Below are 27,855 nucleotides of genomic sequence, written 5' to 3'. Positions count from 1 at the left end.
ACTTGTTTTGCACAAAACTAACATACAGGTGAACAGGTCTAGTCTCCAGCTACGAGTTTGTCAGTTCTTAGCTAATGCCTGCAGACTGGGCAAGCAGTGGCATCTGGTCTGCCAGCGTCACACTCTCATCGTAAAGTCAGTTCTGTTTCTGTCTCTTTAAATTGTGTTTTTGATTTTTCTGGTGGCTGATTTTCATATTACTGAAAAGGCACGTTAATTGTTTCTCCTTTGTAAATCAGTTACTATAGCCAGGTAGGTTTTTAAAAAACAATTATTGTTTGTTTTGGCTGTTATATTGTGGTCTGAATCTTTCACCAGTCAAATGATTGATTGCTGTAAAACAATACACCAAGGCACATTATGTATTCTGATTTTTTCCAGCTGCTGCAAATTACTTCTATTGCAGATGCAAATGAGATTGGAGGCAGCTTGGGAAGACATGCATTTTTCTAAACAATACTTAAAGCCATCCATTTTCAGTTTTACATTTTTACTGAAAAATTCCTGAAATTTACAAAAGCTGCTGTTTGTTTTTTACTGATTTTTCACATAAAATTTAGACCACTCTAGTACATGAAAATACTGATTATGTTAAGAAAATCCTATGTTATGTTACATAGATGTGCTTATGTTAATCTAAGTGTAAATGTAAAGCCCTGTCTGTTTAAACTAAGGCAACACTGTGAAAGAAACACACACATGCAAGTGCACACATATATGTTAACATACTGTTAATGTACAGTTCATGAAATAAACCATAGCATTAAACTGCTTTTACTTTTAATGTTCTTACTTTTCTCCATTTGTTGCTTTGTTTCTATCCTCATGTCCCCAGTCTTAACCCCAATATTTTATCCAGAATATTGTGAAGTTAATTTTTTGCACCCGTTTTCATCCTTTTTTAAAAAATTTTGTTATAGACACTGATAAATTCCTGGGAAATTTTAAACAAAATAATAAAAACAAAGCTCCGTAGTTATACTGTGTTAATTCTTATATAGAGAGTATGGGTGTGTGAAGTAGTGGTTAACCAAGAATTCAAATCTTTTATTATTTGAAAAAAATGTTTTAAACTATTGAAACATAACTTTAAATTTACATTGTATGGGCTTTGGATGCAAGAATTGTCATTTTCCATATGTTTGTACAGCACCTAGCACAAAGAAGCCCAGGCCTGACTGGTGCCTCCAGGTGCTATTATGTTATACATTGATTATTGTGGTGATGATTTATTATTACGTCAGTCTTCAATAGACCAAATACCTGAAGCAAGACTGTTCTTACTGTTTGACCATTAAAAAAATCTGGTTATATGAGATTTCCAGACCAAAGCAATTAATAACAGTTTAGATGAGCATAAAAATTGTGGTTCAAACCAAGCCAAGCCTCCCTTTGTTAATCTAAATCAATCATGAATACACCTGTACAAATAGACAATAGTTCTCCATCTTATATTGGGCCAAATTCTGTGAGATGTACAACCCACTGGTGTTGCACCTGACTTACAGTGTGCATTTAGGGTAGTATATGACTGGGACACAGTCAAGCATGGTAGGCCCCAATCTCACTTATCTGCTAAAAGTTGCATTTTGACTTTCCACATACCCTCAGGCAAAGGCAACTGGGCCTCCAAAGTAAGGGCTGCAGTTATTTTAAAATCCCTTATTTGACTGGGTGACCACAATGGAACAAGCCCAGGACTATCTCCTCTGGGCATAGGCGTCAACTTTTCCCGGCGCCAGTGGGTGCTCATGCCCCCCCCACCCCTGGCCCTGCCCTAACTCCACCCCTGCCCTGTCCCCATTCCAACCACTTTCCCAAAGTCCCTGCTCCAACTCCGCCCCCTCCCTGCCCCTATTGGACCCCTCCCAAAATCACTGCCCAGGCCCCGCCTCTTCCCCCGAGCGTGCCACGTTCCTCCTCCCTCCCAGTGCTTGCCACTGCAAAACAACTGTTTCTCAGCACAAGCACTGGGAGCTAGGGGAAAAAAGTGGGCACATGGCACACTCAGGGAGGAGGCAGAGCGGAAGTGGAGGTGAGCTGGGGCAGGGGAGCAGGGCAGGGAGCTACCGATGGGTGCAGAGCACCCACCAATTTTTCCCTGTGGGTGCCTATGCTTCTGTGTGTAGGGGACTATTAGAAGGTGGATTCAAGGGGACTATTAGACTACTAGAAGGTGCACCTCAAGTGCAAGTCTAGATCATAATGAATCCAGAGTCTTTGACCAATGAGACTACAAGATGGAATTTTTAAGACAACTGCGTTGTGTTCTAGAAGCCAGCTAGTCTCTCTATGAAATTCCTCTCTATGCTCAGAGCCCGTGCAAGTCCTGTGATCCACTCTAGCCCTCTTTTATGAGTTTATGTCAGACATCCATAGTGCATGGAGCTCTGTACGCAGTGATGAATTTTATCCTATATTAGTAGCAAGCTAAAATGTATTTTTATAGTGGGTCTGATCTGGACTTGGCAAACTGTCGCTAGTGCTTTTTAAGAATACTGTGTAATATAGTTGAATAGCAAGTGGTTTCAAATACTTTTATAGCTAAATTCCAGTGATATTAGCCTGGCATATAATCTGAAAAGCATGCTTGTGTCTTCTTTTGGATTTAGCAGGTGAGCACAGATTGTCAGATGGAAATATCAAAGGAATTTAGGCCTTGCCAGGGTCAGTGGCATTATAGTGATTTTTAATTGAAGCTGAATGGTGAGCATGTGGTGTGTGAGTGTGTATGTTCATGAATATATAAATAAAAATTGTGGTAAATGAACATACCATACATTTATCCCAATTTGTGAGCAAAAAGGGGTATAGGGCAGATCCACAGTCTTTTAGAGGCAATGGGAAAACTAACATTGACTTCAATGGACTTTTGGTCAGGCTCATAGTTATTACTTCCACTTCCACATGATATTTTATTCTCTCTCAAGCTCTGAACCAGCAAATCTCATTGACTTCAATAGCATTATTCAAATGCTTAAAGATAAGCATGTGGATAAGTGTTTTCAGGTTCTGGGTTTAATGGTGTTTACCAATGGCATAGCAGACATGGCTCAGTTGCTGTTTTGCTGGTTTAAAGAACGCAAATGTTGATTACTGTTTAGATCATTCTTATAAACAAATATGGGGAAGTTGCTAATCAAATCCAGTTGGGAGTTCGGAAGGCTTGCGAGGCTATGGCTGGTGATTGCCTACTGCCCATGTTATACATTTTTGATTACCCATTGTTAATAAACATTTAATGATACTATAAACTATAGTTATGATGAGAGCAACTGCAGATACATATAGACCAAATGTACACATAATCAACATTGATTTCCACAGATTTAATAAAAAGGCAACTAATTAATCATCTGAGCAGTTATGTTTCAATACAGAACTTGGCTTACAGAATACTGTGTACCTATGCATAATTAAAGGGGAGATGGAGAATGGAAAACTGAGCAAAGAATCACCAGAATGTACAGAGACCCACAAAGAGCCACTATAATTAGTAGAATAAAATAATAATGTTTTATATTTACCCTGCATACCTTTTCATACCAAAGGACCACAGAGCACTTAACAAACGATATACAAACTTCAGCACTAAAGTGCAACCATCTCTGGGGTTGATGGTAACAGTTAGAGGAGTAACCTTCACACAGCGCTTTGGGAGGGAGGCAAGAAGGGATACTTTCCTATTCTTAAACATCCTATTAAACGTTTTTGAACATTCATATCAACCAACACAAACCTCAGATTTTATGGTCACTTCAGAAAAGCTTCCAGGTGGTAAATGAATTTGAATTTTATGGTATTTAACCCAGAATGGTAAGAGCTGAATCAGTCGTGCCAGGATTTGCGCTTGTGATTATAAAGCATGTAGGTATTTGCAAGCTGAAGTTCAGACCACTAAGATCACTCCCTTAAAGTAATAGCCTCTGTTCTTTACTAATAACAAGTTCAGAAACGTAGGTAAAAAATGGGTAAGTCTGACCTTCAAATCTTCAGCAATGCATTGGGGTATACCTGCAAACTTGTAAGCTGATCCCATTTGAATGGACCCAAAATGCACAATCTTCAGGTGTGACTCATATGGGAAATAGGTGAACTCAGTGTAATCCTAGAGTATGCATTCACTGCATATTGTAGTACCTCATATGACCAACGTGACACACCACTCTAAGTACCACATGTGAGAGAGAGACACAAAACAGGCTTCAGATGTCTTTGGTTAGAAGCCACATTTGCTTTTATAGATGGCTTTTAAAACAAAAATAGAAAGGGGCAATTTATGGAAGAAAACAATAACCCAGAGGAAACAAAGCATAACAAAATGAACCTCTCAAAGCTCATATAAGAGGTGTCAAGTGAGCAAGCCTCCTGGAAGTGATGCTGCAGGGTCTATACCACACATTCCTGGGGGCTGAAGGAAGCTTCAGAGACTAGGTTGAAACCACAAACTCAGTTTCACTTATGACCCACACAGATCTGAATTCAGGTTTAAAGAGGTGAAAGACTAGGGTGCTAGCTTAGCCTCTTGACATTGCAAATGATATTAAATAAGAGGGTCCTTGAAATATGGTCCAGATACCACATACCTCAGTACGTCCTTGGAGGATCACTTTGTTTGTCTTACAAGGTTTTGTCCTTCTCAAAGAGAGTCCTGTATCTCACTAGTATGTTTGAAGAGCTAAAGGAGAGACTTACCTGAAACTGGACAAACTCACTTTATAGAAACATCAGGCCTGTTGAATTAGAGGAACAATATTTAAAAATAGCCCCCAATTCTATGCTGGATTAAGATTGAATCATCTCACACAAGACTGACGTCATCACATCACAGCCATTTCATATTTTTTATATTCAGCAGTTCTTATATTCAACCATACAATGAGACCATCATCATAATTCCAAAACACACCCCACCAAACCGTAATATTGTGTTAAATCAACACCCAGAGGAAATACAAAATAAAACTGAATTTTCAAAGGAGCCTAAGGGAATTAAGTGCCCAAATCTCATTGCAAATTTAAAAAGAGGTGGAGCAGGGAAGAGGTTGCTAAGGATATGTCTACACTATGAAATTAGGTCAAATTTATAGAAGTTGGTTTTTTAGAAATCGTTTTTATACAGTCGATTGTGCATGTCCCCACACAAAATACCCTAAGTGCATTAAGTTGGCGAACTGCATCCACAGTACCAAGGCTAGCGTCAACTTCTGGAGCGTTGAACGGTGGGTAGCTATCCCACTTCTGGGTTGAGATCCCAATGCTTGATGGGGCAAAAACAGTGTCGCGGGTGGTTCTGGGTACATGTCGTCAGGCTCCCTTCTCCCTCCCTCCCTCCTTCCATTAAAGCAACTGCAGACAGTGGTTTCACACTTTTTTCTGAGTTACCTGAGCAGACGCCATACCACGGCAAGCATGGAGCCCACTCAGCTCACCATCACCATACATTTCCTGAGTGCTGGCAGACGTGGGACTGCATTGCTACACAGCAGCAGCTCATTGCCTTTTGTCAGCGGACAATGCATTACAATTGGTAGCCATTGTTGTCGTACTCCTGGGTGCTCTTTTAGCCGACCTCGGTGAGGTTGGTCAGGGCACCTAGGCAGACATGGGAGTGACTCAGCCAGGTCATTCCCATTTTCCGGTGAGCACCCAGGAGATGACGATGGCTAGCAATCATAATGCAGCATCTTCTGCCGAGCACCCAGGAGCTGACGATGGCTAGCAGTTGTACTGCACCATCTGCTGCCAGCCGAAGATGTGAAAGATAGATGGAGTGGATCAAAACAAGAAATTGACCTGATTTGTTTTGTGAAATTAATGGCCTGCTAAACCTAGGGTTTTGAGTTCAATCCTTGAGGGGGCCATTCTGTGTGACAGTTGTTTGTGTTTCTCTTTGATGCAAAGCCACTCCTTTTGTTGATTTTAATTCCCTGTAAGCCATGTCATCAGTCGCCCCTCCCTCCATCAGAGCAATGGTGGACAAAACCAGGAAAGGAGGTGACGGCAGCACGGTGATGAGAGTGTTGAGGACATAGACATGGACATAGACTTCTCACAAAGTACAGACGGGGCAATCTGCCCCGGCAACGTGCAAATCATGCTGATGAGCTCTGCATGGTCACCTGTGCTGATCAGCTCGCCATGCTGGCCAGACAGGAAATGAAATCAAAAGTTTGCGGGCTTTTTTCCGTCTACTTAGCCAGTGCATCTGAGTTGAGAGCATTGTTCAGAGCAGTTACAATGGAGCACTCTAGGATAGCTCCCGGAGGCCAATACTGTCAAATTTCGTCCACACTACCCCAGATTCGACACGGCAAGGCCGATTTCTGTGCTAATCCCCTCGTCGGAGGTGGAGTAAAGAAATCAATTTAAAGAGACCTTTAAGTTGAAAAAAAGGGCTTCGTCGTGTGGACAGGTCAGGCTTAAATCAAGGTAACGCTGCTAAATTCAACCTAAAATCATAGTGTAGACCAGGTCTAAAACTTTTGGGCTCATTTGAAAGTCAAGGCCTAAAACTCTACAAGCACTTTGTTCCTCTCACAGGAAGCAAGTGGATCTAGATGAAGAGAACAAATCTCTGCCCTTGCAATTATAACGTCACAATATTTTTCTCTGAATTTAATTCTCTGAATGCTGTAGATGTGGGGACACAATTCTTATGTTTACCACAGCAGTAGCAAATAAAAAAATTACGCTAACGTCAAAGTCCACCCACAATAAAGTACAAATACTCTGTTATGGATGGAGTGTTATGGGAGTGTGCTGGGAGGATAAAATCTACACTCAATGCAAGTCCACAGCTGCTATTCCAGACTGTGGTTTGAAATAGTGCCTATAGCTTATCCACATCCTGTTACGGGATCACTGGATCTTGGAAATGGTCCTTCAGCACTTGCCAGCAGAGGTTTGAATGGGATATATAGGCACTCCTGTCTGAGTGCTCTGTTAGAGCACCTCACATCTCTACCCATTGTTCTAGTCTTAAGTGGTGTGCAGGGCCTTATGCTGGCCCTGTGCATCTAGTTCAGTAGCGTGTGAGCCATCAAATACTATCTTTGTTTTTAAATTGGAGTTTAAAAATAGAAAGAGGTTTTGTGCTAAGTGAAAAACAAAAAAACAAACAAAAATGATCTAGGGAGGCAGTGCTGGGGCACAGGAAATGAACAAGCCGATGTTGCTGTTATAGTGGTTGTTCATATTGCAACATCATCAGCATATGACTGATAACTTCTTAAAAATAGAATCCTCATTTTCTGCTATCAGGTCAAACTTCTGCTCTTTTTCATCACGAGGGGACTCTCTCTCATTTTAGCCTCAAACATGCCTCTGTCCCACCCAAACTCATTTATCATCTTACTCTTATTGTAAATTATCATTGTAAGGTTCCTGCACAGTTATTTTTCATGTCTTCCATGGTTGATCTTTATCTCATGTCACTGCTGCTGTTTAGTTGTAGAGCTGGTTGAAAAAAATCAGCAAAATGAGAAAAACATGTTTTGTGATTATTTAGCCCAAAGAAAAAGAAAGGGGAAAAAACACCCACGCAAACTGTGCAGGGCTTCCCAGCCCTAGCCCCTTGCTTTAACCCCCTCCCACCCAAGCCCTCCTTTTTAAATAAGTTTGTTTATCCTTATGCCCAGGAGTTACAGTAGGCTAGAATCCACCAGAAATCATTTCTGCCTTCTGCAATAACTGAACAGGTACGTTAGCTTTCCGGTAACTTAGGCCTTGGAAAGTGCAGTATATTGTCTCTGTGGCTCATGACACAAACGTGACACAAAAATCATTAAATTGGCACACTGACTTTATGGAGCTTCCTGCCCCCGTTGATGTAAATAACAAAAATCAGTGGAATCAGAATTAGGCTCTTGTTATCATGGGGTTGCTTTAAATCCTACCTATGCTGAAATATTGCCAAAAGGCGTGTGTGCCTTTTATAGATTCATAGATTCTAGGGTCAGAAGGGACCAATGTGATCATCTAGTCCGACCCCCTGCACAAAGCAGGCCACAGAACCCCACCCATCCACTTATATAACAAACCCCTAACCTATGTCTGAGTTACTGAAGTCTTCAAATTGTGGTTTGAAGACCTCAAGCTGCAGAGAATCCACCAGCAAGTGACCCATGCCCCACGCTGCAGAGGAAGGCAAAAAACCTCCAGGGCCTCTGCCAATCTGCCCTGGAGGAAAATTCCTTCCCGACCCCAAATATGGCGATCAGCTAAACCCTGAGCATGTGGGCAAGACTCACCAGCCAGCACTCAGAAAAGAATTCTCTGCAGTAACTCAGATCCCATCCTATCCAACATCCCATCACCAACCACTGGGCATACTTATCTGGCGATAATCAAAGATCAATTGCCAAAATTAGGCTCTCCCATCATACCATCCCTTCCATAAACTTATCAAGCTTAATCTTAAAGCCAGATACGTCTTTTGCCCCCACTACTCCCCTTGGAAGGCTGTTCCAGAACTTCACTCCTCTAATGGTTAGAAACCTTCGTCTAATTTCAAGTCTAAACTTCCTAGTGTCCAGTTTATCTTGACAGTGGGGAGAAAAATTGTCACACATTCAGCTGGAAAAATGATCAACTGGATTTTGTAAGTCCCATTTCTGCATTTGAAAGCTATAAATAGGGACATATGTAGGGAAAAACAGGGATACTCTTTTTTAACTCAGTTGAAGTGCTTGTGACTAAGAGAGGAACAGAGTGGAAAATGGACATACAAGGTGGATAGAATCATCGGGCTCAATGAGTAGTGATCAATGGCTCCATGTCTAGTTGACAGCTGGTATCAAGTGTGTGCCCCAAAGGTCAGTCCTGGGGCCAGTTTTGTTCAATATTTTCATTAACAATCTGGAGGATGGCATGGACTGCACCCTCAGCGAGTTTGCAGATGACACTAAACTGGGAGGAGTGGTAGATGCACTGGAAGGTAGGGATAGGATACAGAGGGACGTAGACAAATTAGAGAATTGGGCCAAAAGAAATCTGATGAGGTTCAACAAGGACAAGTGCAGAGTCCTGCACTTAGGATGGAAGAATCCCATGCACTGCTGCAGACTAGGGATCGTGTGGCTAGGTAGCACTTCTGCAGAAAAGGACGTAGGGGTTACAGTGGATGAGAAGTTGGATATGAGTCAACAGTGTACCCTTGTTGCCAAGAAGGCTAATGGCATTTTGGGCTGTATAAGTAGGAGCTTTGCCAGCAGATCGAGGGATGTGATCATTCCTCTCTATTCGGCATTGGTGAGGCCTCATCTGGAGTACTGTGTCCAGTTTTGGGCTCCACACTACAAGAAGGATGTGGAAAAATTGGACAGAGTCCAGCAAAGGGCAACAAAAATGATTAGGGGGCCGTAACACATGACTTATGAGGAGAGGCTGAGGAAACTGGGATTATTTAGTCTGCAGAAGAGAAGAATGAAGGAGGATTTGATAGCTGCTTTCAACTACCTGAAAGGGGGTTCCAAAGAAGATGGATCTAGACTGTTCTCAGTGGTACCAGATGACAGAACAAGGAGTAATGGTCTCAAATTTCAGTGGGGAAGGTTTAGGTTGGATATTAAGAAAAAACTTTTTCACTAGGAGGGTGGTGAAGCATTGGAATGGGTTACCTAGGGAGGTAGTGGAATCTCCTTCCTTAGAGGTTTTAAGGTCAGGCTGGACAAAGCCCTGGCTGGGATGATTTAGTTGGGAATTGGTCCTGCTTTGAGAAGGGGGTTGGACTAGATGACCTGCTGAGGTCCCTTCCAACCCTGATATTCTATGACATATATACCCACTATAGCCTTATGTAACTCGACATATATCTTGTTGGCGCTCAGACTTACTAGTTACTTATTGGGTTTTTTAGAGCTTGTCTTCCTGAAAGTCAATGGGAAGTGGAAAGCATCAAAATTGTTTCATGTCCTTTTAGTCCATCTGTAGCTGAAAAGACTCTTTTAGTTGTTGTTTTGTTTTTGAATGGGAAATAACTGAGAAAACTTCTGTATTTTCTGAAAGACCTTCTTTGTTCTAATTTCTAATTGCAGGCTTTATTTGCATGTATGAATGCTTTAAGATTTAGCAGTACATATATGCACGAATAAATTTTCATTGTGCTTTGCAATCCATTTAAAGCTAGCAATAGCTCTCCAGTACTATTGAGTGGTATAACAGATAGTGCCATAAAATCATTCTAAAGACAGCCCTGCTTTATAAGTGCATAAGAATGGTTTGAGCCAGTACCGCCAATGGTCCATCTAGCCCAGTAGCGTGTCTCCTGGTAGTGGCTGGTGCCAGATGTCCTGATTTTATAGGGACAGTCTCGATATTCGGGGTTTTATCTTATATAGGCACCTTTTACCCCTCACACTTATCCTGATTTTTCACACTTGCTATCTGGTCACCCTACTTCAGAGGGAATGTACAGAACAGGACAGTTTTGTATGATCCATTACCTGCTGTCCAGTCTCAGCTGCTGGCAGGTGGAGATTTAGGGAGACCTGGAGTATGGTGTTGCATCCCTGATCGTCTTGCTACTAGTCATAGATGGACCAATCCTCCATGAACTTACCTAATTCTTTTTTAACCCTATTTTGAATTCTTATTTATTTGTGTCCAAATAAATCCTGCAATGTATGGCCTTCACAACAACACCTGGTAACATGTTCCAGGCTGACTGTGCATTGTGTGAAGAAGCACTTCCTTATGTTTGTTTTAAACTTGCTGTCTATTAATTTCAGTTAGTTCATGTGTTATGTGAAAGGGTAAATAACACTTGCCTGTTCACTTTCTCCACAGCATTCATGATTTTATAGACTTCTATCATTCCCCTCCCTCAGTTGTCTCTTTTCAAAGCTGAATAGTCCCAATCTTTTAAACCTCTCCTCATATGGAAGCTGTTCCATACCCTTAGCCATTTTTGTTGCCCTTCTCTATACATTTTCCAATTCTGATATATCTTGTTTGAGATGGGCCAATCAGAATTGCACTCAGTATTCAACGTGTGAGTGTAGCATCAATGTATAGATTAGCATTGTGATATTATTTGTCTTATTATCTATCTCTTTCCTAATGGTTCCTATCATTCTGTTGGCTTTTCTGAGTGCTACTGCACACTGAGTGGATGATTTCAGAGAACTATCCAAAATGACACTAAGATCTTTCTTGAGTGGTAACAGCTAATTTAGGAACCATCATTTTATATATATGGTTGGGATTATGTTTTCCAATATGCATAACTTTGCATTTATCAACATTGAATTTCATCTGCCCTTTTCTTGCCCAGTCACCCAGTTTTGTGAGATCCCTTTGTAACTGTTTTCAGTCAGGATTGGCTTTAACTATCTTGAGTAATTTCATATCATCTGCAAATTTTGCCACTTCACTGTTTACCCCTATTTCCAGATCATTTATGAAAATCTTGAACAGCACAGTCCCAGTATGGATTCCTGAGGGGATCCCACTATTTACCTCTCTCCATCATGAAAACTAACCGTTTATTTTACCCTTTGTTTCCTATCTTTTAATCAGTTACTAATCCATGAGAAGACCTTCTTACACCCCATGACTGCTTACTTTGCTTAAGATCCTTTGGTGAGGGTCCTTGTCAAAGGCTTTCTGAAAGTCCAAGTACGCTATCTCAACTGGGTCACCCTTGTCTTTGTGCTTGCTGACTCCCTCAAGGAATTCTAATAGATTGAGGAGGCATGTTGTCTCTTTACAAAAGCTGCGTTGACTCTTCCTCAACATATACATATGTGTCTGATAATCCTGTTCTTTACAATTTGCCTGGTAATAAAGTTAGGTTTACTGCCCTGTAATTGCCAAGATCACCTCTGGAGACTTTAAAAAATCTTTGTTACATAGCTTCTCTCCAGTCATCTGGTACAAAGGATGATTTAAGTGATGGGTTACATACCACAGTTGTTAGTTCTGCAGTTTAATATTTGAGTTCCTTCAGAAATCTTGGATGAGTACCATCTGGTCCTGGTGACTTATTACTGTTTAATGTATCAATTTGTTCCAAAACCTCCTCTACTGACAGTTCCTCAGATTTCTCACCTACAAGAATGGCTCAGGTGTGGGAATTGCCTCCACATCCTATGCAGTGAAGACTGTTGCAAATAATTCATTTAGCTTCTCTGCAAAAGCCTTGTCTTCCTTGAGTGTTTCTTTTGTACCTTAATTGTCCAGTGGCCCCACTGACTGTTTAGGAAGCTTCCTGCTTCTGATGTACTTAAAGAAAATTGCTGCTTGTTTTTCTGTTTTTAGCTAGTTGCTCTTCACATTCTTTCTTGCCCTTGATAGTTAAGGCCTAGATGGTCCCCTTTAGCAACACTCATGGAAACAATCCTTTGTTTGTGATTCTTTCCCTACATCCTGCACAAGGGATGATGAGAATCAGAAACTTCTGTGGAACTGGAGTTGCCATTTGCCAGGTACCAACTTGTAGTCAGAGGTGTTTCTGCAAGGCCCTCTCTCTGCTCCCTCTCTTTGAGGACCCTTGGGAATCCGTATAGTCTTTCTCAGTTCTATCACCAGTCCTCCTCTGAAACTAGGTCAATAGCCCAAAGTAGAAGAACATAAGAATGGCCATACTGGGTCAGACCAAAGGTCCATCTAGCCCAGTATCCTGTCTTCCTACAGTGGCCAATGCTAGGTGCCCCAGAGGGAATGAACAGAACAGGTCATCATCAAGTGATCCTTCACCTTTTGCCCATTCTCAGCTTCTGGCAAACAGAGGTTAGGGACACCATCCCTGCCCACCCTGGCTAATAGCCACTGATGGACCTATCTTCCATGAATTTATCTAGTTCTTTTTTGAACCCTGTTATAGTCTTGGCTTTCACAACATCCTCTGGTAAGGAGTTCCATAGGTCGACTGTGCATTGTGTGAAAAAATACTTCCTTTTGTTTGTTTTAAATCTACTGCTTCTTAATTTCATTTGGTGACCCCTAGTTCTTGTGTTATGAGGAGTAATTAACACTTCCTTATTTACTTTCTCCACACCACTCATGATTCTATAGACCTCTATCATATATCCCCGCTTAGTCATCTTTTTTCCAAGCTGAAAAGTCCCAATCTTATTAATCTCTCCTCATATAGCAGATGCACCATACCGCTAATCATTTTTATTGCCCTTTTCTGAACCTTTTCCAATTTCAGTATATCTTTTTGTAGATGGGGCAACCACATCTGCATGTAGTATTCAAGATGTGGGCGTACCATGGATTTATATATAGAGGCAATATGATATTTTCTGTCTTATTATCTATTCCTTTCTTAATGATTCCCAACATTCTGTTCACTTTTTTGACTGCTGCTGCACATTGAGTGCTCTGTTCCACTCTGCATTACAGAACTCTCGATCCCGGACCCTTAAAGTGACAATGTCCTGAGATCTTCCCATGCCACTGCCAACTCCCTAGAACCACCTTCTCTCATCCAGTTTCAGCCATTTTCTGACACCAATATCCTGTGCTCACATCAACATTCTTGGAATGGACTCTTGCGTGCCCCTCCCCCCAGGCTTAATGGGCCAGTACACCCTGTTACAGGTGCCATCATACCCCATCGTTCTGGACTCCACAAATGGTAATCTCCACATCTAGGATCCACCCAGAACGATGGGGTGGAGACTGAGCAGGTCAGGAGAGTTCTCAGCCATTTTGACTTTACAAATTATACCCAGCAAGGCGTCTTTCCATGCCTAAAGTACTAGACTGTTATGATATCAAAAATAACTCAGAGACTGCACAGATTCTCAATCACTTGGCCACTTCCTACCCACATGCCCACAACAACATGATGAACACACAGAGTAACCCCAAACACATGTAGCTCCCTCAGAACAGCATACCCACTTCATGTGCCAGCCACAACTCCACACAACTTTCCCAGTACATACAGTAACACTAAACACAAACACAGCCACTCACAGCAACCCACAGCTCTCATTTGCCACACACACAGAGCAAGAAAAATCTACCAACACAATACACACACACACTCACCTACCCTCGCTGATACTTACCATAAAACCATAAACTGTCACATTGACTTTACAAATTAAACCTGTTTGATACATGGGCTTTCAGTTTCTAATGTGTTGTAAATGACTGAGCTTTTGTTTAATAAGATTTATCATTAGATGTTTTTTTCATGACTTTTCCAAACTTTTATCATAAAGGTTTATAGTGACTAAGCCTCATCGCAAAGTCCTCAGTGTGGCAACATTCCTGTTAACTTCCAAAAAACACTTACCTGAACTGGGCCAAAAGAAATGTGATTGTATAGATTAGATGCTCAGAGCTATTGTTTAGGAGATTTTTTGAAGTATAGTAACTAGACTAAATATGGCATGCCCTACACTTCAGTGTCAGCCAGCTAGAGACAATTGTTCTCGGAACTGATGCCAGAATTCTTAAACACAAATTTGGAACGGCCTGTATTTGACAACAGAGCTGATGTGTGGAATGCAGACCTTCAGCTGTTGAGCTGAGGAACCAAAGCAGTCTTGCTGAGTGTGACATTGATTAAATCTGCTGGACTGCTTCAAACAGATTCATTCCTGCTGACAATTATCAACTGTGATAATACAAGGAAACAGACAGACCATAGTCTAGAGACGAGTTGGCTGGTATATCACCTGTAATTGGTTCTGAAGAATGTCCCGGTTTGGTAAAAACTGCTCGTTGAGTTCTTTTCACTGTAAGTCATGTAATGTTTTTTACTGTAAATCACAGTCATTTTTGTTTCCTTAACAGCTGATATGCTATGAATATGTTGTATTTGTCAAAGATTTTTTTACATTTTCATGTTTGTTGGCCCCTTTACTGTGAGGCATTATTGGCTTTTTGCCACTGAAGTTGTCTAAAAGAGATACCCTCTAGGATTATGTTGCTACTATAAAGTTAATGGAAAGTCGAGAGATGATTCATGTAATCAGATTGTCTAGTTTCTGAGGTATTCATTCTCTTGAAAAGTACTATATGTGTCAGCTAGAAGTGCATAGTGTATCTTTCATACAGATACTCAGAGAGTGTACGCATCAAGGAAGGGGCAATTCTAGAGGGTGCTGCAAAGGAAGGATCACTAAGCATAATGGGATGAAATTAAGAAAAGGATAATTTAGGATGAATATTAGGAAAGTGAAAGCTTCTTTTGGCTTGGGTTAGTCTCCCAAGGGCATGGTAGAACCCCCTATTGTTTATGGTGTTTATAGCCAGACTGGACAAAACACTGGAATTGTTTCATAAGGAACAATCTTGCCTTGTCTGAGAGATGGACTGGATAATGTTACAGATGAGACAGACCTCATCATGTGACTCTGCCAGAGCAGCAGCCTCAGCAGTGGAGGAGGCGGGAGCAAATTGGCTTCCTTGCTGTCCCTGGCTTCTCCTACAGGTGCCAGGTCACAAAGTAACTGATTAGAGGCAGCGCGTCTTGGCAGCACACCATCACCCTGTGCTTCACATAGCCACCTACAACAAGGCTTTAAAGCCTCCAGCTCTCCCAGGAGTTTCCGCAGAGTTGCAGCAGCAAAAGAGGCAACTTTGCAGTTAAGAAACACTCCCTCCTGTTTCAGAGCCTGCATTTATCCAAATCAGAGCCTGCATTTATCCAACTTTTTGATTCTGCCAGCTACAATTTTTGTATACTGTGTGGATACAAACTCATGTTTACCTGTTCTACCCCGTTTTACCTCTACTCCCTCCCATTCCCCATTCGCCAGGCTTATGCTTTGTGTTCCAGTCCTTTTTCCTCCTCATCACTAGCCCCCACGCCTAATGTTCCATGGCCCTTCACCCCCATAACAACAGAAACCTAAAAATAAAAATCTTTGTTTTAGATTTTTGTTCTTTCCTTCTTTTTTTCAGTTGAAAAAAATCACACCTTTTTTTTAAAAAAAGGAAAAATTTCCAAGAAAATTATTCATTTTGGAAAACAGCCATTTTTCATTGTACTGCATTTTGAGCAAAATATTTTGACCAGCTCTACAACTACTTTTTTTTTTATCTTGAGTCTTGAGTTTATTTTTTATGGTCTTCTTAAAATAGCAATTGAAATATTGGCGTGAGGCACTTTCTTGGGGTTGATAACTGACTGTGGGTTTACAGTTCAAGGTGCAGTTTCTCCCAGCTATTTGCTAATTCCCAGGAAATGTCCCATTGTGGAGCCTTATTAGTTTTTTTTTAATACCTGCTCCAGCAAGACTGTCAGCCTTGCACTGCTGGCAAAATGTTTGTGTTTTAGCAGAATACTTTCCCAGTGTATGAAATACTAATCTGTACAAGAGACACTGTCAGCAGCATCAGAAAAATGCATAACGTGGTTGTGTGGCCAAGTGGTTAGCGCACATGGCAGGTCCTATTCTAATCTCTTCTCTTTATTCTTCTTGTACAAGTCTGTAAGTATCTTTGTGCTTCAGTTTACCCATCTGTAAAATGCATGTTGTGATTCCATATTACGTCACAAAGATGTACCTGTTTTGGGTTCCTTGAATGAACATTGCTATAGAAGCGTAGATGGTGGTTATTGTTCTTAGAGGTGCCCTTAAACCATAAAATCCAGATCCAAATTTTGAATATTCCCAACTGTGCGTATGTGTGTGTGGATTCAAAGGTTTTAGTCCCCCAGGGAATTAAATTCCAATTATGGATCTGGTTTGAAAATCTGGACCTTCAAAGGCTATGGGGTGTTTATATCTGCCCTTTTGCTGTGGGATGTATATGTGCTACTATTACTGGATCTTTCTGATATGCCATTTAGCACTGATGTGTGCAACAGACATTTTGACTTTCATCCCAGAATGAAACAGAAAGCCTCCTTTCTACCTCAGAACACAAAGGAATGCTTGTTTTGCTCACAGCATCTGGACAGACAGTGATCTCATTCCCAGTGTGTTTATTTTTATCTAGCTTTATTATTATTATTGGTGATATTATAGAGTGAGTAAGAGAAAGTAATGAATTACCTTGGGTCTACTGCTTAGCAGTATGGCAGTTCAGGTATGAATGAGAGCATTTGTGGACTCTGAGGAAAATGAAGCTGTCAGGGAAGTGAGACTAATACTTTCCCGTGTTGTACATGTAGAATCCCAGTGTTTTACCAATAAAATGTGAAAAAGGAATTGAATTAATTTGAACTAAAAGGCTCCACTTGATTTGTAACATTTGCAAGTTACTTTGGATTGTTTATTCCCTGTTCTTAGTAAATCACATCCTCATAGAGATAACAGTGATTTGTCATGAAATCTTGACCTGTGTTCTGTGCAGAGTTGGAATGTTACTGGAATTATTCAGTTTGATGCAATGTTTGTCATAAACATTTCTGATAGTGATGATGCAAGGCTCAACCCTGCAGTCTTTACTCAAACTAAACTCCCAATTCACTTCAGTGGATGTTTATCCTTAGGCGTGGCTGAATTCTGTTTTTTAGTTTATTGTTAATTTTGACAGATATCAGTGTTTATATTTAAACATTTTTCTCGATGTTTATTTAATTTTTCACAGTTGTGGGAAACTGTGGATGGTCAGATGGCAGGAGAGGAACAATTATTTAATGACAGTAGATACTGAGATTCAAAAAGTTAAAGCTTTATAAGTTTCAAACATAAACTGTCAACATTGTATATGGAGATATACCTATCTCATAGAGCTGGAAGGGACCTTGAAAGATCATTGAGTCCAGTCCCCTGACTTCACTAACAGGACCAAGTACTGTCCCTGACAGTTGCCTTTTTCTCTCCCCAAGATAACTCCCTCAAGGATTGAACTCATAACCCTGAGTTTAGCAGACCAATGTTCAAACCACCAAGCTATCCTCTCCCTAAATAAAAACCTTAGTGTTAAATCAAACTCTAATAAGTTCTCAAACAGCATTGTCCTTTGTTTTTCTGTAAATGTTGATGATCATCAATGGAAATATTTTTTGCTGGTTTGTGCTTGGTGAAATTGACATTTATCAATAAAAATCTAATCCTTTCAAGCCTATTTATCTTGCATAAGAACTGCAGGTTGAGCCCACAGCCAAATATATTGCATGCTATGTAACCTTTGTGATTCGGTAGCACATGAACCAGCTGTGAAACAATTGTAATCATCCTAGAATGAATTATAATTTCATTCTTTACATTTCAAAATACCTTCCACCACTTGTGCTTATTCACAAGCAGAGCAGACAAATAGGCCTTTCATTGTAACAGCAGGGTTTCCCAGTAGCTTTTTTCCCCTATTTAGTGTCTGTAATGATCATTTAATGATTGCAGACTTGCAGAGCCAGGGTATTGTTTGTATAACTGTGCCATATTTTATACTTCTCTCATAGAATGTCTTCAAATGGATTTTAAAAAGGACTAGATAATTTAGGGGAAAACAACTATGACTTTTAACCCCTTGCACAGGAGGGAAAGTAACTTAAAGGACTTACCAGTACTCCAGAGTCCTGCGGAGGGGGAGGGGCCTCAACTGGAAGAGCCGTGGCCTCTATCAGAAGAGGTGGGGCCTTTAAATCCCGGGGCTTTTAAATCAGGATTTAAAGGGCTTGAGGATTTGGCTGAAGCTAGGAGCCGGGCCCTTTAAATCACTCCCTGAGCTACCAGCTGCAGAGGTGGCTGGGAGCCCTGGGGTTTGGGTAGGGGCGAAAGTAATTTACATTTCTTACCCATATGGTCCAATCGCAAGCAACCCACCTCTCCTATGTACTTCATGGATCCCTCCCATTGCATGACATAGATAGAGAAAATAAAGCTACTATTACTACTACCAGTACGGTCAGTAATAAAACTTTACTATTGGAATAAGCCTGAAAAAGTGAAAACTCACTGTCACATTTTTCTCCATGTCTTCCCTCCTCCTCCAGCCAGGGCACTCAGCTTTGCGCTTTCTCCCTGCCTGGCACTCAGCAGCTGCAGGGGCTATCCTCTAGCTTGCAGCAGGGAGCAGGGAGACTGGCTGAGGGAGGGAGATGCCTGCCTCCTGCATAAGAGCAGTTTAAACTCAGCTGTTCCCTGTGCAGTTCAGTAACATTTCAAAGAGGATCTGCAAGCAGTTTGGACATCACAACCATGATCCTCTGCTGGGGATGGAATGGGATAGATTTGAACTTGGAAATGGTTCCTGATTTTGATTGTGTTTTTTGTATATAGGAGATCCCCTCATCCCAGGGGCAGAAAAGAACTGCCCTTGCCATGGTCAAACACACCCTCCCCCACCCTCTAGGTACTGTGCGTGAAATTAACAAGGATGACAGAAACCAGTCCTAACCCCAGGAGGCTGAACCACTTAGGGAACAGCTGAGTTTAAACTATTCTTATGCAGGGGGCAGGCTTCTCCTTCCCTCATGCAGTCTCGTTTTCTTACCAGTCTTCCACACTGGCCTGAACCGGCTTACTTTCACCTCTGCCCTTACAGTATCAACGGCAATCAAAAGACTCCAAAATTTTAGTTCTCACAAACATTTATTCCTCGTACATGGAATTCAAGCTAATCAGTTTAGTCATCCCCAGTGTTAGCAGGCAAGAAAATCATGTTTCCCCTTGTCAAAATTCATCCTCCATTTGTTTTAGGACTGAATCATTTTTAAGTACTCATATCATTATGTTTGCTCCCATACAAGTGTTGCTGGTAGTCAGGACTGTGTATTTCTATGGCCTCTACCAAGAGAATAAAAGGTCTCACCTCTTGGGAATTAAGACTTGAGGATCAAGGACACTTAGGCATCTGACAAGATCAGATAAGATAACAGATGATTAAGCCTCATACGACTGAATTTAACGAGATTGATTTATTATCTTGACAATCTTTCCGTGTTGAGGGCATCCTGACACAGAATTAGAAGATGGCTGACCATGTAAAGACTACCAGTCAAGATTTGGCACTGTATGTATTCCGAACTGATGGAAAATACAAGAGCAAGTGAAAACTGGAGAACCTCACTGGCTTGCACTTGCTAATGCCATTTGTGATTAAAAACCTTTGATGCTCAATTTAGGAAGTTTTGTTTTTATACTACTGTGAAGGTAGGGGCAGGAGACACTAAGTAATTGGGTGCAGACTGCAGCAAACGGTATTACTCTGGGTGTATTACTCCTTCTGGCTGGATTTGCTGGGAATGCAGCATTAGCCTCAGAGTTAAGAAATGCAAGATTCTTTAACATTGACTTACTCCGTCTTGACAGTTATTGCAAATGGAACTGTGAGGTATTCAACAACATATTTAATTTACAAAGGTATTCTTTTTTAAAAATTCAGTTGCAGCTTTCTCAAAGACTCTCAGTAAACAAAAGGCTGGACATCTCATGAAAATAAATCAAAACTAAACAGTAAATGAAAAGGTACACACAATGCAAACCTCATTATCAGGCTATATCAGTGAATATTTCTGGATACAATATTATTGCCTTTCAGTTATTTCAGTGTCTGTCTGGATGCTCTTCCAATTGTCCTTTAAGAAAAATAGTATTTTTATAAATCTCAAACCCACTGTTTTATCACCCAAGTCATCCTGATCTCATCTAGTCTAGTAATTTAAAGAGCTGTAAACTTTAACTTCTTACTTGGATGCACTTTTCATAGGATTGTGCAAAGGACTTTCAGTTTTGGATTGTGAAACATATGATCTTACCCTGACTCTCAAGTGACCATGACTGGAAAGTTCTGACTCATTTTGTTCTCTAGACTTGCTGAAGTGATTCACAGATCTTTTAGTGCTTCAGACCATTTGTTAGAAACAAATTAGCATCATTATCCTTGCTGTTTATACCTACTATTTTCATAACACCTCTGGTGTGTGGATAGCTGTAAAGGCAAGTATCAAGATGATTGGACCTTAACATTATACTAAACATATATTATTAAAATAAAAGGACAGAATACATGAAGAGTGCTAGGGGATTACTACAGTTAATCAATCTTTCAGGGCAGGCTGCACAGTTGCACATAAGGATAAACAGACTAAAGCCTGATGGCACTGTTGATACCTGGTTAGCAGTTTATTTGTTATTTGTTTATTGGTATTTTTACTGTAAAGAAATGAAGTACACCTCGGTGGAAGAACTGGGCTTTAATAGGCTGTGTGGTAGAAGGCAACTTTAAAGAGATGTTGAGGGTAGAGGAATTACTGAGTATTTTGCTTATGTATTTTCTTTGCTTTTATTTTAGTTTGCAAGTATGCCTGCCACAAGAAATGTGAAGCAAAGGTAAGCACCTTCCAGATATTCATTTCTCTGCTTGATAATAGTCTCCATTTATTTGAAGGTTGGTAGATATTAAGACTATATCAGCTAATCAAAATAAGAGGATTGCTTAACCAGATGCTCAGCTGTTAAGAAACAGTTAATCGCTTTCACTTCTAAAAATTCCTTCCTGTTATTTTGTCTTGTATTTGTTGCTTAACAGCTTGATCCCACACCACTGAAATCAGGAATTTTACCTTTGACCTCAATGGGAACAGAATAGTGATCTCACTTCATACATCTCCATTTAATTGTAGATGAACTTACATAATATCTTATGGTAGCTTTAGTTTGATCAGAGAGAGATTTTATTAATAATTCTTCCCCCGAAGCCAATGAGTGTTTTGCCATTTACTTCAATACGGTACAGCATCTCATCCTTTATAGTCAAAGCATCAGCATCAGTGGTTTCAGTACCTTACTCCTCCCACAAGAGGACATGGTTCAAGTAGAAAACTGCTTTCTAACCTGATTGATTATAAGCTATAGAGGAGGAAACATGCCCAGTAAACCAGGTACATTCTGCTGTTCTGTGTCAAAATGCAGAAGTGATGGGTGCTTTACAAATGTCAAAGATAGAAATACAGATGAAGAGACAAATAAAAGTTCCATTGGCAGCACAAAGTTTTGAGTGTAGGAACAGTAATGAAGAGGTTAAGCCCTAGTTTCCCTCCACCCCCAAGTCAAGTGGCAATATCCTGTTTCCATCACTGCCACTTAATTTATCTCCAAATATACAATGTCACTAGCTTTAATTTTTCTTTCTGGCTTTAATCCTGTGCTCACCTTGAAGAGGGTTTTTTTTTTTTAAATTATTGGATTAAACTAAATATATTCACCCACACTGATGTTTCCAAAGCCCAGAGTGAGCTTTTAGTTTCATTGTTAAATTTGGCACTAAAAGCAAATGGTGAATGTCAACAGAACATCAAGACAGCATAATCCAACATGATTGAAAAAGGGTTGTTTTTCATTTGTTTTGGATGGCAGGGGACTAATCCATGTTGAGACAATCTAATTTTGAAAGGCAAAAAGGGAAAAGAAAAAATGCACACCACAGTGCCACATGCTTACATAATCCTAAAATGTCTTTGTATAAGGAGCAAATTAATAATCAACACATTCACCCTTTGGGTTTTCATACAGAGAACACCTATAAAGATCAAAAACATTATTTTATTATAACTATGATTGTAGTATAAGGATTTTATGTGTACATAATTACACTTTTGCTCAAAAGTGTTGCTTTAAAAATTTTGCTAAGGGTTAATCCTTGGCATATTGTAAAGTACCATTAAGATTGTAAGAAACTGACATCTGGAAGGAAATTCAAATTTAAGGATGACACTCAGAACTCCCTCCCCACCCCTCCATTCTTAAGTACATAGCTGGAAAAATTAGATTTAAAACCAGAGTGTTACACCATTCTATGTTATGTTCTGTCTTGATGTTTGTAAGCAAGGATATTATTGAACATATAAAATGTGCTCCACTACTTAGACAGGTCAACGTAAGTGACAGATGAAGTTGCCATTTACTTGTATTAATTTGGTTTAACATTACAGTACTTAAACTTTAGAATTTTTTTATTATTTCATTGCTGAAGGATTTATGTCATATTAATGTAGTATTTTCCTGAAGATTATTATTAATGAGAAGTGAATGAAACATCAAACATTTGATTTATTTCCCCTACAGCATGATTCTTAATATGAGCTTCTATTTTGCACTTCTCTTTTGCTGCCTTTTTTTTTTTTTTTTTTGGCGTGGTCTGGTTAGTTTTATGGAGTAAATAATTCTGCAAATTAGCCCTGTTAAGGAATTTTCACATTTGCAGAGATGTCCTGTAAAATTAATTGCCAAAAGGAAATACAAGATGTACTAAACCACCACTAAGTTAGTGTGATCCCATCAGAATAAGCTGAAGAGGGCTGGGTTAAGTTAGTGCTTGGATAGTAGACTTTCAAGCAATTACAGTAAGTAGTAACAATGATTCAGTAGGTGGCATGTTCTCTTCTGAGTGCTGTGCTGCTGGAGGTGTCATCTTTCAAATGACATAGAAAATTGATGTTCTGAATATTAGACATTTTTCAGATTAATAGGGGCAGTTTTCAAAGTTCAGTGCCCAACTCCCGTTGACTTTCAAAGGCCATTAGGTGCCCAACTGTTATTTGTGCCTTTGGAAATCTCTGCCAGTGTCAAACGTCACAGAAGTGTAAAGTGTGATTCCTGCTGCTGCTATTTCAAATGGAATAGAAAAGTACAAAAAATCAGTATTAATATAAGTCTGCAACTAAACTGTTATTACTGAGCAACTACACTTTGTAACCTCAGAACTAGTTGGGTTTCCGTGATGGATAAATGGATCCTTGTGTAGAGCTCTGATCCTGCAAATCCTTCCTCCTGAAGATCTCTGTAGGATTCCATTGACTTCAGTGGGACTCTGCATGAACGTAAGCTTTCACCCATGAAAATATGATTGCATGATCAGGGTAATAGTCTAGATGTCTTGGTTAAAATATATTATATAATGGTAACGGACTTCGTAAATGCTGATGGGTATGTAACTCCTTTGGTGCTACTTTAGCTTATATGTTTTGGGAGTACCCCTCTATCAACCTTCAATAGAGAAACATGCCACAAGATGTAAAACATCAGCAATTAATCAGCTGTAAATTGCATGGGAAAGGAGTGCATGCGGGCAAACCCAGTTATATTTTTATTATGATTGAATCTGTTTTGAAGACAATAATATATGCACACATCAAGGGCCTGATCCAAAGCCATTGAAGACAATGGAACCTGTGCGAAGTTACTGTTATAAGTGGCTCAAGCTACACAGCATCTTACTGAACCAAATAATGTTTGAAAATAAAATCATTTAACAACAACAGCATGAAGCATTCACTAGTAAATTAATGAAAATTGACATTGTGATGTTGTCTGAGAATTTCATTTCAATAGTGATATTTTTGGTATCTGAACAGTCAGAATCATCCTTTGAAGTGGAGTAGATGTAGTTGTGCCATACAGCCCACATTTGCTCAGACTGTAACTATCTGAGGAAAGGAGTAAGTGCCCAATCCTGATTCCACTTACATTACCAGCAGTTTCGATATTAGCTTTATTAGAAATATGATCTGGCTCTATCATTTTACCAAGGGGAGAGTAAAGTATAGGTGACAGGAAGGCACAGAAAATACCTTGTTATGGAAAACTAAGGTTTGAGAGCAACATTTTGGAATGGAACGTCTGGACTAGTCTCTTAGATTGGGAGATCTCTCATTGAAGATCCATCTCCCATGGAAGACTTTGTGCAGATCATCAGCTGTTATAAATTGTTATAACTCTATGGAAATCAATGGTATGATGACAGTTCACAGCAGCTGAGGATCTGTCCCCTCTACCTACTGCCCCTCTTCCCTCATAGACCAATGTCACTCTAAGTTGAGTTGCAATTTTTGCATGTTACAAAGTGTTGAACTTATGTGGGGCTTTAGTTTCACTATATCCAAATTAACTGTAAACAAGTTCCACAGTAGCTATAAAGTTATTAAGTACACAACATTGAGTACAAAATAACAAATGCAAGTAAGCACTGAAATAAACTTACTAGAACATAAAGGACCAACTGAAGTAAATGACCCTGAAACTGCAAAAATGTAAGTGAGCTGTGATTAGATTATCGTAATTTTAGCCTACCACATTCAGTGCATCTTACTTCATTCTAAAATAGATATTGTAACACATGAAATGATACAGAATAAGGCACGCACATGATGTTGATCTCAGCACTAAAATGTCTGAGCTGTAAATGCCAAGCTAAAAAAAATTCTTCTCTGTTTAATGTAGCAAAGAAAAACAAATGTAGGAGGGAGTTTAATGGTTGTCTGTATATAAAATCTTAAGTGATATATGTATATCTGTCAAGTTACTATTTTCAGTTCAGCTCTGAAGATAGGAGAGGAGGGCATTAATGGAAATTAAGTATCCACAAATTCAGAACAGATGTCAGGAAGCACTTTTTCATACAGAAAGCAGCAAATATGTGGACTGATCTCCCAGACAAGCTTGTTAAGACAAAAAACAGTGTGGTTACTCAGGACTCAAGCAATTTAATACTATCCTGGGGGAGAAACAGAGCACCAAAAAGGACTCCTCCATGGCTAGTCAAGTAGCTTGTTTTCAAAAATCGCATATGTTCCTGAAGTTACCCTTGTGGAAATCTATTATAACCTGTCGGTTTATGAAAAAAATTTCTCTGCTATCTCTCCACAAATAGAGCATCTTTCAACTTCAGATCTCAAAGTGAACACAGGCATGTGGGAACACTTGGCTTTAGATATAATACAGCTTGATTTGATAGGTCATATTGGTTCAGATCTTAGAGACCCTTCTGATTGTCTGTTTAAATGGGTCTGCACAAGTGACCCACAAGGTATGTACAGCTTGGCCAAAAAAACACATGGAAACAAGAATGCCCCTCTGTAGTACTCCTCAGGGACAGCAGTGCACACCAGTCACATAGTCAGCTGGATGTGGAACTGGTTTACAAGAAAGAAGGTGGTTCAAGGGAAGATCACTCTACATGGCATACTCTTGCCCTAGGATGCATGTTTGCACAAAAGTTAATGGTGCATGGGTGTTAGGCAAGAAAAGTTAGGCACCTTTAACTCAGACAATAGAACACCTGGCCCATGGAGTTTGTACTATTATTGATTACATGTGCTGCAGCAGCTGTGATGGCTGCATGACATCCACTTGCATATCACTCAGGACATGCTGATTTTCCTCCTCTGGCCATTATTGTTCATTTGTGCTTTCGCCACTGCTCAGCTGGGTACTTGTGCTTTCGATCAAACTGTTTCTCTTTCCCATTTTCCTTAGTACCAAGCAAGGAGGATCTGGTGAAAATCCTTTGCTACCTTAGAAACTTTTTGAATGGGGTTAGAGGGATGAGTTGGCTGAAAAACAATGGAAGCACCATTTCTGATCAGCCCATGCACACAAATCTGTGAAGTTACTTATGGCTCATCTCATGTAGGATTTAACATTCAGTTGTCTGCAACAGGATGTTTTTAGAATTAACCACAGCCTCCTAACTTGCTATTTTATCCTATAGTTTAACACTCTATTATTTTTTTTAATGAGAATAGCTCCTGCTATTTATATACTTTTAGGTATTTTCATGGGATTGAGTTATTTTTTGAGAGGGGGAGATGAGGGAAAGAATTAGCTCTATGAAGAAGTATCCACTGCTAATATACATGTACTGTGTATTAAAGCTGGTTCTATCAGAGTCCCTTTATTGTGTACAATCTCAAAGAGAGCCTCATATTCAGTTCTTATCCAGAGAACATATTCTGCTGCTTTTACTATACACATCCTGTTTAATTAGGATAATTAGGTTTTTGTATTGCCTCAGTCTATACATGTTAAACTTGGAAGTGGTTCCAGATGGCTATCTGTTCAGTTACTTTGCTGCAGATGCAGAAGCTAGGCTCAGTAGTGCCCCCAAACTCTATTCTGGGTTTTTATCTTCAGTTCTCTTTGTTTCTCTTCAGTGTTGTATTGTTGGGAGCATTTCTTCTCTCTGACAGAGATATAGGAATATTTATCTGTCCCATTGAGGCCAGGAGCCTTTCACCCAACCCTCCATTCTGGGACACCATTTTCTTTTCTCCCTCACACTCTCACTTGTGCATACATGTGGTACAGAGCTGCAGATTCTTGAAAGGCCTCATCTAGTAGCACTGACTAGACAACCCTATACCCTTTGGAGACAAAAAATCTGTTTTCCAACTTCTGTTGTCCTATAAGTCAGAACTCCAAAATAACCATGAACCCTAGAAGGTGTGTTTGGTCCTGATTTGCTTAAGCATGTGTTTAAATCTCATTTACATGAATGGAACTTAAGTACTTGCACAAAGTTAAGCTCACGCTCAAGTGCTCTGCTGAATCAGGGTCTTAGTAGTGTGTACTACAAGCCAACTTTCAGGTGAACACCTGAACTCTCTTGGAAAGCCACGCTGGTGTCCTTCACTAAAAGCTGGATGACTTGTGTTTTGACTCAGTCCAAAAGACCTTTTCATTTTTGGTTCTTTGCCAGTTCCACATTATGTTTCAATGACACAAACATTATACACATGCAGATGGTTTTATAGCTTCTCAAATACTTTGTAGTAGATTAGTTTATTTTAATTGTACAGGGGTTCAACTGTACGTGCCTTCCCTTTTTTCTCAATTCAGGAAGCCATCTACACATCTCAGTGGAGTGCAGATTAAATCAAAGCTCTGGGAGTTGGTATTAATGACCTAAGATCCTTGTTCAGACTAATTTCCTGAGCTGTAGCAAGCCACTTTGCCAAAGCCAGACCAAACAATGTATTACTCCAAACCTTTTGGTTTATTTTTCCTTTCCTTTCCAGAAATGTTAAATCTATACTGTGAGTCTACTGACTCCTTCTGAAACAGGCCATCAAAAAATCATAAAAGTTAAACATTCAGAATCCCACTTGACACTCTTGTCATTTTTGTCAAAGGTCGCATTTTTGTAATAGTTTGTTTTCAGGGTTATGTATTTCGGAAAACATTATTCTTCCTTTGACGCTTCCTTTCCTTTCCTTTT

At 39.9% G+C, this 27,855-nt stretch overlaps 1 protein-coding gene across 6 annotated transcripts in view; it reads left to right on the top strand.

The window, feature by feature from the left end:
• TNS3 (tensin 3) overlaps positions 1–27,855 on the top strand; it is a 438,738-nt gene that overhangs the window by 163,060 nt on the left and 247,823 nt on the right. For all 6 annotated transcript variants that reach the window (XM_030551450.1, XM_030551451.1, XM_030551449.1 and 3 more), the window contains exon 4: positions 21,154–21,191. In XM_030551450.1, coding sequence (XP_030407310.1) covers positions 21,154–21,191 — 38 coding nt within the window. The remainder of the gene's footprint in view (positions 1–21,153; positions 21,192–27,855) is intronic.

Source organism: Gopherus evgoodei, chromosome 2 (genome assembly GCF_007399415.2).
Source record: "Gopherus evgoodei ecotype Sinaloan lineage chromosome 2, rGopEvg1_v1.p, whole genome shotgun sequence".
Lineage (NCBI taxonomy): Eukaryota > Metazoa > Chordata > Testudines > Testudinidae > Gopherus > Gopherus evgoodei.
Note: the sequence above shows the minus strand (reverse complement) of the source record. Positions and strands in the feature narration are given on the sequence as shown.